Consider the following 11843-nt stretch of genomic DNA (forward strand, 5'->3'; position numbering starts at 1 on the left):
AGGAGTGATTTCTACTTTATAATGCTACTTGGTAGGTGAAACAAATGAAAGATTGACATTAGTATGCAATGAGATGTAAATTTTGTAATTGAAATTCTGCCTGTACATAGCCAGTTCAACATGTCTGGAATTATATCACATTGTTATGAGAATTTGAATCATTAAAGTTCTGCCTTATTAGTTAAACATGAAACAATAGGTTGTTTGAGTCAGTTTGTAAACAGCTGATCAACTTCTGCTTAGGTACAATGAGATTGAACTGAAAATTGGTACTTTTACAAGATACCTGGTACTTTTACGTGTTTAGGTTAGCTAATATGGTGAACATTTTCTAGAACGAAATCATCTGTTTCTATTTCAGATTCTTATCCATGTCGTTGTGCCTTAGATTGCTTGCTACCGTATCGGAGAACTGTAATAAAGAGTATGTGTGATGACAATAAGCCAGTTCGTAGTTTGCTACTGGAGTCTTATGATGTCATCGTGTCATAGGTCAATTGTACATAATTCCCGAAAATACGGCCGGTAAATTTGTGCCGTGTGCTTCCTTCACTGTATTGTGTGCGTATTATTGATCCTACGCCTACATTCTTTGCTCATAATTTATCGAAAATTCCTTCAAGAGCTATCGAAATGGATGAGGAGGCTCCTTCGATCGATGACATCCGTTTGTGGACTGTGCCACGTCTAAAAGACTTTTTGAGGCAGCGGAGACTGAAGGTTTCAGGACGGAAAGACGAGCTGGTCGCCCTTGTTTTTTCTGTCTTGCAGTCACCAGGGCTAGCCCCTGTCACGCAGCCTTACGCCGGGCCCTCAGCCGGAGGTAGTGGGTCAATCACGGACCTCCTCCGTCTTAAAGATGGTACTCTCCTGCCTGATCCGAGCACCCTTACTGATTGGGAGACAGAAACTTCTGCCATAACAAAATGGCCCCCTACAATGGCATTTGATCTCCATGCCTACCTGACAAACATCGATGACATCCCACTTGGAAAAAGACTGATGTCTGATTATAAGGAGGGCAAAGCATACAGTTATTTTGCATCAGGCTGGCTGAAGCAGGTGTACTACCATCCAATTTCAACAACCAGCAAGTACTGTTTTTTGCGAACTGAGTGTGTTCCATCACAACGAATTAATAACATTCCGTGGAAAGTGTGGGTGGCCATAGAGAAAAAGTCTGGAACTATACAGAATGCGTACTGCACTTGCTTTGCTGGGTAAGCATCAAACAAGTTCAACTCTCTTAGCATTGTTTATCTAATAATAATAAATGTAATTTATAAGGCGCCATATCCATCTCATTAGAGATGCTCAAGGCGCACAAGTGAAGGGAGGGAGAGAAACAAAATAACAAACAACAACATGAAAACACAAGAATATTAATAGCAAGACATAAAGGTAAGTTTTTAGTTTGATCTTAAATGTAGATACTGACTGGCTATCGCGGATCTCTCGTGGGAGGGAATTCCACAGCGAGGGACCCGCATGAACAATCATGAAAAAAACTTTAATTCACACAGTAGATCAAAATGCATCTTGATTAGATCATAATTAAGATTATCATGTTATAAAATTAAATTAAATGTTTCTTTCATATTTAGTTTCAGTGGAACTTGCAATCATGTGGCAGCGGTCCTATTTAAGGTTGAGTTTGCCTGGAAGAACGATTTGACTAATCCAGCTTGTACTGCCAAGGAGTGTGGTTGGTCAGCCTTTGGTGCCAAGCATAGGGTAGAGCCACAGCGCATCAAAGAGATGAACTGGCACAAGCCTCATTTCTCAAAACGAGGTATGAAGTTGTTTCAGGTTAACAGTATGTTAACTTTAGTTACCCAAAACTACATGTATGGACTTAGTATTTTAAAAATGGAAAATGTAGTTTTAAAAATTGTACAATGAAAATATTGGATTTTAAAGACGGCTTGACGATTTAAAATAATTTATTAGCTGGCTGACAAAATGTACCTATATTGTTTGTTTTGACTGGGTCACCAGACGATGAGTCATGACCCGGCCCCAAAATGGGGGCGGGGCGGAGGTTTTCGCTTGTCAATCGCGTGCGCCAAAGTAGCTTGGAACTGGTTGGCACAATGCCAGGTATTTACCACGCTTTAGTGAGCTGCGGCGGGGAATTAATCATTCTGGTCTTGGCTTTAGTGAGCGATGGATGTGCACTAGATGTTACTAGTAGTTACGAATTTTCAAAATTCCCACCTCCTCCCCATCACCTTCCTTGGTGATATTGAAGCATGGGCATGTTGTAGGGGGGAATTCATGTGGGTTATGCAATTTTAGTGTGCTGCTATACTTTATTTATCGTTGCGCACTGTGTATATGTTTTAATTTGGTAACAAACAAATAATCCGCTGGGGGGATAGCATGCACGCATACTGTTGTGGAATGAGTTATTTTGAGGTTTTGGGTAAATGGACTTGTCAATATTGTTAAAGAAATCTTTGGCATGCCAGTTGAAAAGAATTAAGCGGGGGTTGCTGGTTTTACGATTGCTATATTATGTCTTTGGAGATAATGAATACAGTTTTTCAGTCTAGTTGGCATTCTAACGTTCAGCGATGTATAGAAATTCATGTTGACACACCTGGTATTTTGTCGTGATGATTGTATTGTATTTGAGGATTAATATGTCGGTTGATATGTTCCTAATTTTTCCAAATTATTTAATTTCTGATCATTTCTAAGGCGTATAGATAGTCATTTCGTTGCAATTTGGATATTTTAAAAAAATATTAAAAAAGTGCTAATGGTAATGATAAAATTGTTTTGTTTGCCACGATTGCCATAGCTCTGTGAGGGTACAATCAGCTACAGGCAGTGATTGAACATTGGTGGCAGAGCAGGATGGGAACTTTCGATCTATCCCTCTTCTCTCTCTCTCTCTCTTCCACATTGCTCTATCATCTATCACTTCTTTCTGTCTATCACACTCTCTTCTAATGTTGTAAATCGAACCAATATTTGGATCGAAAATCGAATCGGCAGTTAAGCTTCAAAAATCAAAATCGAATCGAAAATCAAATCGGCGAAATGAAAAAACAAATACATTAAAATCTGCAGGCGGTCGTGCGCGCATCACAAAATGTTGTCAAAACAGGCCGCGATCACTGCAGTCAGCGGCGATATACAAATAGCGAATAGGCATGAGTGCGATGGTGGGAGATTTCACATGAGGTAAAAGAAAGATGCTCTATTCAATGAGGCATTAGCCGAGTTGAATAGAGCGTTTCTTTCACCGAATGCGAAATCTCGCACCATTGCACGAATAACAATATTCGCTATTTGTGTTGTACAACGCCTCGGAATCTAGCGAAAATATGAAAAAACACAAGTTTTTCCCTCCAGTAATCTATGAAAAGGGAGCAAAAATATTGAAAGCAAAAAGCAAAATCCCACAAGCCGGGCCCACAAGCGCACATGATCTTGGACAGCATTGCGCATTTAGCCAGCGGGCTGTACGTGCATTGTTACCTTATTCAATGAAATCGCATTGTGACGTCACCTCCTAAAGCCGTGCAATGGTACATTTTGGACGGTACATTTTGGATGGTACGTCTTGTGTGCAACGGTACGAATGTGTGACATTCAGCCTCCCATTTGATCGCGTACAACAAGCTAAGTAGGCGTTGTACAATACTCGTTAACGGATGAATGTATGAACTTTTGGGTAGAAACATAGAACAAAGTATTCACAAAATCGGCCGCTATCACTGCAGTCAGCGGCGATATTCGTTAGCGGATGAAGTTTTGGGGTGGAAACATAAAAAGTAATAACAAAATATTTACAAAATCGGCTGCTATCATACAGCTAGCGGCGATACTCGTTAGCTGATGGGTGGCTGAAGATTCGAGGTGGAATTAAAGATCATAAATGTCGGCATTGATTCATGATGTCAAAAAAATATTATTTCACTGTCTTCCGTAAATTTGTGAGTCACGCTTGGTATCGGGGCACCCCTGTGTGATGGTGATATTAAATGATATTCTCAATATTGTTTCAGATTTATGTAAAGGTGGAGACATTATTTTGTGTGTGTTTTGTTGATATGATATGAATTGATGTTGATGTGAAATGATATTTTCATGACGATATATTATACGAGTCACGCTCGTTCTGGCGTGATACAGCAGATTAATAATGATTTTTGAATTGTGGCAGACTCTGTAACTAATCTGCATTTGGTGTGGATGTTGATGCGAAATGATATTTTCATGACGATATATTATACGAGTCACGCTTGTTCTGGCATGATAGAACAGATTAATAATGATTTTTGAATTGTGGTAGACTCTGTAACTAATCTGCATTTGGTGTGGAGAGTAAATATATCGAACGGGCTGATTAAAAAAAATCATTCCCTCCCTTCAAAAAATAACCAAATGAATAGCGACAATTTTATGATATGGACTGGTTTGGTGCCGTTGATGGACCAAGAAAGGTGGCAGATGTTTTCCATCCAACTTGTTTCCCTTCTCTCCTCCTGTTTAATCGACCGAGAGACGGAAGTGTGATACATTGCGTCCCAGCAAAAGGGAACCCGTTTTTTCAGAACCTTGGTTCACAATCACCAAACGAAATGAGAGTAAATCCTTATTCTGAAAACAATCAGCAAAATTGTGCTGGCATGACAGAATGCAATAAGTATTATGTAATTCTAAATCTCCTCTCATTTGGAAATAAATAGCCCAAATAAAGTAGTAACTGTATTACAGTTGCCTGTATTATATATTCCCTATTATTCTTGAGTGTAAAATTACATAGGTCATCCCATGTTGTCTTGTCCCTGTAAAAAATACTCCGCGATAGCCAAAAAAAAACCTGTCGTCTCTACTGGAAAACTCTGACAACGCGATTTCTTTTTTTCCGAGACGCACTGTAAGCATATCATGTATGCGGTATCTGCATGTGTGTGGTTTAGGATGTTGTTGTTTCAGCCTACCAGCTGATAAGACATGTTAACTGACCATCTATATTTTGTTCTCTGAAGAAAAAGTGAATCTAATCATGATACGTTCGAGGAGTCGGCGGACATTTGCCAAAGGGAAACTAATCAATTTCTAGTCGTTACTAATTGGTGTAAATATATAAATTTAAAGTCAAAGGAGCCGAAAGCGGTTCTGTAAAATTGCAAAAACAAATTCTAGAAGAGAAAAATGTGGTCTCGGGAGAATCAAACGTTTCAAAGAAGGGTTGCTGTCTTTTTTTTAATTCTTAACATGGAAACAAAAGTTATATTGTGCAAAAAAAATTAATGAGGGAAGGAAAAGAGTTTTCAGAACTTTTCTGGCTAATCTCTGTTTTGAAACAAGCCTTAATAGTCGGATCCTCTGAAAGTAAAGGGAATTTGCGAGCAATTGCTGTAAATATTTTAATTGAAATATCTGAGGAACCGACAGTGCTAAAATCACTTCCTTTTGAAGAATAGTTGATCATTGTTTTATATAAGGGTTGGTCCTCTATAAATATCCCAAGAAAGCATGGATGATCATCACTCTTAGAATTTTCTTAGAGGGTTTTCATCATGGAATCGAAGAGCCAAACTAAAAGGTCCGAAGTATGGAAACACTTTCGGGTGGATACGAGTGATGAGAGTAAGGCAATTTGCATCCATTGCCAACGATCTTTTTCTAGGGGAAAAAGCAAACACACTTATAATACTACGAATATGTCGAGGCATATGCGAGGGTGTTTGCAGCTTCCTCGTAGTTCCCAGGCACCTGCTCAAAGAATAAGCGAATCGTCGGCTTCATCAGCGCAACCGAGCACGGCAAGTAAACAAACTTCGATGTCATCTTTCCTCCCTGCCAATAAATCAGAATACGGGAGGAACCACCCGAGGCAGATAGAAATAACGAGAAAGATAGGACTGATGCTGGCAGTTGATCTTAGGCCATTCAATATGGTGGACAATGTGGGCTTCCGAGATCTCGTTCGTGCACTCGATCCCAGACATCGAATTCCATCAAGATGCGTGCATGATGCATAATCGTATATTTTTCAGAGGACAAGTGTATAACTAATAAGTTGTACATCGATTTCACATTGTAAATCATATCGATATGATTGCTTTCCATCTAAAAAAAAATCAGAGATTGTTAGGAATCTTCAACAATTTCGAGAGTTGTACCATGATATCACCAAGAAAAAACATGGCCCGTATCTATCCATAAAAATACAACGTTTTCATTCACCTCGTGATTCGTGAATCATATCGATATGATTACTCTCCACACCAAATGCAGATTAGTTACAGAGTCTACCACAATTCAAAAATCATTATTAATCTGTTCTATCATGCCAGAACAAGCGTGACTCGTATAATATATCGTCATGAAAATATCATTTCACATCAACATCCACACCAAATGCAGATTAGTTACAGAGTCTGCCACAATTCAAAAATCATTATTAATCTGCTGTATCACGCCAGAACGAGCGTGACTCGTATAATATATCGTCATGAAAATATCATTTCACATCAACATCAATTCATATCATATCAACAAAACACACACAAAATAATGTCTCCACCTTTACATAAATCTTAAACAATATTGAGAATATCATTTAATATCACCATCACGCAGGGGCGCCCCGATACCAAGCATGACTCACAAATTTACGGAAGACAGTAAAATAATATTTTTTTGACATCATGAATCAATGCCGACATTTATGATCTTTAATTCCACCTCGAATCTTCAGCCACCCATCAGCTAACGAGTATCGCCGCTAGCTGTATGATAGCGGCCGATTTTGTAAATATCTTGTTTGTTATTACTTTTTATGTTTCCACCCCAAAACTTCATCCGCTAACGAATAACGCCACAGACTGCAGTGATCGCGGCCGATTTTGTGAATACTTTGTTTATTATTTCCTATGTTTCTACCCAAGGTTCATACATTCATCCGTTAACGAGTATCGCCGCTGACTGCAGTGATCGCGGCCTGTTTTGTCAACATTTTGTGATGCACGCACGACCGCCTGCAGATTTTAAAGATAAATTCCAGTTTTGGTAACGATCTCAAAATGACTTTTTACAGAATCTTATATAATGACCACCCAAGTGTCTGTTTGTATGAATAAAAAATATGTGCCAAAGGATTCTGGAAGAAATTGTGTAATTGCTGAGAAATAAGCAAAATAAGCGCGGATTCGGTCACTTCCGTCGGGTCTTTATTCCAGCAATAATAATATACTGTCCCATGTGTGCCTATCTGTGTTGGTGATCTTCAGTGTGAACGTTTTTCAGCGTAGATTTCAAGATTTCACAAAGTTCAGTTTATGTAACTGTACCAGATCTAGATCCTCGATGATATTCTGACAATTAAGCCTGGTTTTACAGACTTTCTCATGAAATCAGTGTTTACTGCAACTACTGGCATTTCTATTTAAAGAATTTGTTTTTTCATTTCACCGATTCGATTTTGATTTTTGAAGCTTAACTGCCGATTCGAATTTCGATCCAAATATTGGTTCGATTTACAACATTAGAAGAGAGTGTGATAGACAGAAACAAGTGATAAATGATAGAGCAATGTGGAAGAGAAAGAGAGAGAAGAGGGATAGATCAAAAGTTCCCATCCTGCTCCACGTATGTTCACGGCCTCAAATCAGTGGAGCGCGCCATTGAAAGGTCTTCTCACTTAGCCGTATTGTTAGAGACGTTCGTGAGCATCACTTTTTTCACTCTCTAAAATGTCTGCGACATTAAAATCATAAAAACAATGGAATCGTTAAATTTTAGTGAGGCTATGAATGTTTATCATTTACGTTAACTATCAGTGTACCAACATATACCAAATTTACAAGCACTGTGTGGGTAGACTTCGAATTATCAGTCATTTCGATGCAATCCCAAAATTGATGAAAATATAACAGAAATTTGATATAACATTGCAAAATCCTTATTTTCGAATCCCCTTAAATTTTCATTTTCTTTAAAAGCATCTTAGTACATTTTTTAGAATTTTTCATAAATGATAACGGCGATGGATTTTGTGCTCCAGTTTTTTTAAGGAAAAGACAGGCATTTGAAATCAGGTAATTTTTTTATATTTTCAAAAGAAAATAGTTAGATTCGAACAACTTACTAATAGTTCTCCAAAAGAAGGGTTATATTCTATTTTTTTGTGTGTAAATGATACATGACGCTAAATTTTACGAGTATATCAATGCATGTTGGATAATTCCACGATGAGTTTCGTAATTGAGAGAAAAATCCAGTTCTTTCCTAGCAGGCGAGCCGCAGAATGATAAATTTTAGCGTGCGCACACTGGCTGATCGCCGTGTCTGCGGGGACGGATATCTAGTCCCATACTGGTGTAAGGTGATATTTTCTACGTACCTTTTCCCCTTGTAATGATCACTTTGCACTTTAGTGCTTAATTTTGACACTTAATCTGTGAAAATTGATGGCTAAACGATTTTGGAAAATGCTCGGAATAAACCTGACACATGAATGATTTCATTTTCGAGAATTATTATTTCTTTCCTGAATTACCAAAAGGCAAATTTAAGTCAAGATTGCATTATGTAACATACTCACATTGACTGTATACATAGCGCATATGTGTGCGTGGGGGTGTCTATAATTATCTAAATTGTGATGTAAATATAATCATATTGTAAGCAAAAATCATGATGGGTGTCATAGTCTGAGTTTTCTTTGTGTAAAACAAACAAAATACTGCATGTATGTCATTGTATGCAATGGCAATTTCAATCAGTTTATATTTTTCTTTTGTTTAGTCAGCGTTTAGTCTTCAATGTACATAATTGGTTTGCAAGCGGTGTTTATACCAAAGAGCTCGATTCCGGCACTTCGACTAAAATTGGATATGATACTTTATTAATAACGGTTATCCCTTTAAAAACTATTTATTTACTGCAGCCAACGAGTTCCTGACACAATTTACTTCTTTGAATATAAACTACATTATGAATGTCCCCGGAACGGTTTTAAGATAAAAAAGAATTACCTTTTTTTCGCAAATGAATATACTTTACTACAGTTGTAGCTGTAAAATTACTTTGTTTTAATCCTTTCCTTTTAATATATTAAGTCGTGCATCATAATTACAAAAGTGTTTTTAATGTCCAGTTTTCAAGCCATAATACTAAAAGATTTTCACGGGCTCATTACATTAATAGATAAGATGTCAATTTAATCATAATCACTATGTCATTTTTTAAAATGGAATATTGACAAGTTATATTTGGAAGAGAAATATGAACATAGTCATCATTTTCATTTGATGACATTATATGTTCTAAGGATGTCCCGGTGCTATATGTCAAAGCTCAAAGGAATATAATGAAACATATCAGCTTATTGCAAACTGTGATCCATATCCACCTATAACAATTTTCCCAAAAAGTGCTTGAAATACAGAGCCTAAATTGTCCCTTTTACAGATCAGAATATCAAATATTTTAATCCCTTTTGATAAGATAAATTGTCTGTTCGCGCTTCGCGCTGGCAGTAATTATTTAGTTGGTGGATACACATTGAGGATCACAAACATTGCCCAGAATATTTAAATTTTAGGACAAATACTTGGAAAAAAGCTCGCTCTTTGCACTCGCACTACTCAAATAAAGATTATTATACATATAAAGCTTAGAAAATTTATAAACTTTATATGTTATATTATATTGTCTAAGCTTTTTCGGTATTGATATTTTCAATACCGGTATTACTAATAGCTTCAATACCGGTATACCGACTAATACCGAGTAAATCCCCAATTTATTGTGCAAACAGTGTCAAATGTTTGTTTAGCCCTGATATGGCCTCAGATAAAGAGGGGATGCTTGTGGTCAGCTGAGGAATGCTCAGCATGGTCCATTCTCATTGACAAAAACTTTCTCTTTCTTTACCAAAAGTTAGATGATCATGCGCTCTCCCCAACGAGAGCTATGAATTACCTGTGCATGTGTGCAAAATTATCTCAGCAAGCACATGGTACGAAATCAATAAGTCAAATTGCCAAATGCTACATCGCACCAACTCACTGCTACTTACTTTGCTAAAGGTGTGTACATGCCCCAAGTTCCAAGCACCAAAATTCCCTGCTAAAACAGTCAAGGAGATATGCGTGATTTTCCCTTCTCCGATTTGGCCCCACTCATATCCCTTTTGTTTACCACTCATATCAACACGTGTTCGTCGAAGGTTCAAAGTTTATTGACCTCAAATTTTGACGTCTCGTAAATAACTTTTCTTATAAATGTCCATTGTGTTGAACCCCCCCCCCACCCCTCTTGTGAATCTCCACATTGTCTAAAAGTAAAACCCTCCCCCTAAACTTCTTATCCCCCGGCTGCCTCTTTCTCACTCCTTTTTTCTTGCTTTCGTTTTTCTGTATCTCTCCAGCCCCTTAATTCTTCACTCTTTCCCATTCTCTCCCCGTCACCACCCCTCTCTTACCACGAACAATCAACATCCTCCTCTTCTCCGAACTTCCCTCATTTTTGTCAATTTCATCTTTCACACATGCCAAAATTTAGTTGATCATCATCTTATCACGCCACGAGACCATCATGAATTTAAATTACAATCAATCCAATAGTTTGTCTTATTTCATTCATGACCGCACATGCACAAAACGGATACAACACCCATCACAAATCACACAAATATTCTCAGCCACTTTCTTCCATTTACGATCACTTCACAGATCATTTTCAAAATAAACAAAGAGGGATGGCGTAACATTTTTTTCCTGTTAATGTTATCAACATTTTCTGTCTTTTTTTTATTTTCATATTTGATTTATTTATTTATTAATGTATTATTTTTTTCTTTATGTATTTATTTATTTTATTTTTTTTTTTGGGGGGGGAGTCAGACGATTTTTGTAGCAGGCTTATAGTAGAAAAGTAAACTTGTCATAATTGAAACAAGTCAAGAGCAGTCCAGAAAAAAAACATTGCATAAAGAAAAAAAGTGTTAATCCCTGTAGTTTGTCTGTCAATGCACAGCACCCCCCCCAAAAAAAAAAAAAAAAAAAAAACTCAGTGGACATTCCCGATACAAGTTAAGAGAAGTCCGAGAAAAAAAAAACTTGCGTAAAGAAAAAACAAGTGTTAATCCCTGTGGTTTGTCTGTCAACGCCCCAAGCCAAGGTTGATACTTTGTTGAAGCCCGCAATACACCACGTGGTCAAAAGGCAGGCTAGGGAGTGTTTCAAAAAGAGTTTTGTCAGTGATTTTGTTTGTGTAGAGGGATGTTACAAGCTAGCAAACCCTCGTATTTGATTGGCGGAAAGCAAATCTGTTGTTGAAACCACTGAAAAAACTCTTCATGAAATGCTCTCCGTCTCGATCGACTTCGTTGTTTACTGTAGCTGTGTACACGAGTGCATATGGAGCTGAGCCAACATGCACCCCATGTATGTAGCGGTGGGGCCGAGGCCTTATGCAGCGGCTAGCGGAGCTCAGACAGTAGTTAAGGGGCGATGTATTCATTTCGAGGTTAGATTATTGGATTCTGATTTCATTAAATACGTTGAGAGAGCCAAAGAACTTATTGTTTTGGCTTAATTTTACTGTAGAAATACCCATAAACGACAATACAGAAGAAAATACCGGTATGACATTTTCAACTTTTGGTATGACGGTATTTCGGTATTGAAATTTCAACGGCGGTATCCATACCGGTATGACGTTCATACCGAACGGTATTACTAATACCGGTATATCGAAAAAGCTTAATATTGTCATTTAATGACATAAGACTACCCCTTCAACATACAAACAAAAATCAACTTCAAGCGGCCGATCGGGAAAATTTGGCTGAAAAAAAAATCACCTCCCCC

At 37.7% G+C, this 11843-nt stretch overlaps 1 protein-coding gene across 1 annotated transcript; it reads left to right on the plus strand.

The window, feature by feature from the left end:
• The first annotated feature begins 511 nt into the window (after positions 1-511).
• LOC121407663 lies at positions 512-1265 on the plus strand. The gene has a single exon (XM_041598844.1). It carries the CDS (start codon positions 634-636, stop codon positions 1222-1224), a length of 591 nt encoding a protein of 196 aa, XP_041454778.1. The 5' UTR covers positions 512-633; the 3' UTR covers positions 1225-1265.
• Positions 1266-11843: the final 10578 nt, after the last annotated feature.

Source organism: Lytechinus variegatus, chromosome 2 (assembly GCF_018143015.1).
Source record: "Lytechinus variegatus isolate NC3 chromosome 2, Lvar_3.0, whole genome shotgun sequence".
In the NCBI taxonomy this organism is placed as follows: domain Eukaryota; kingdom Metazoa; phylum Echinodermata; class Echinoidea; order Temnopleuroida; family Toxopneustidae; genus Lytechinus; species Lytechinus variegatus.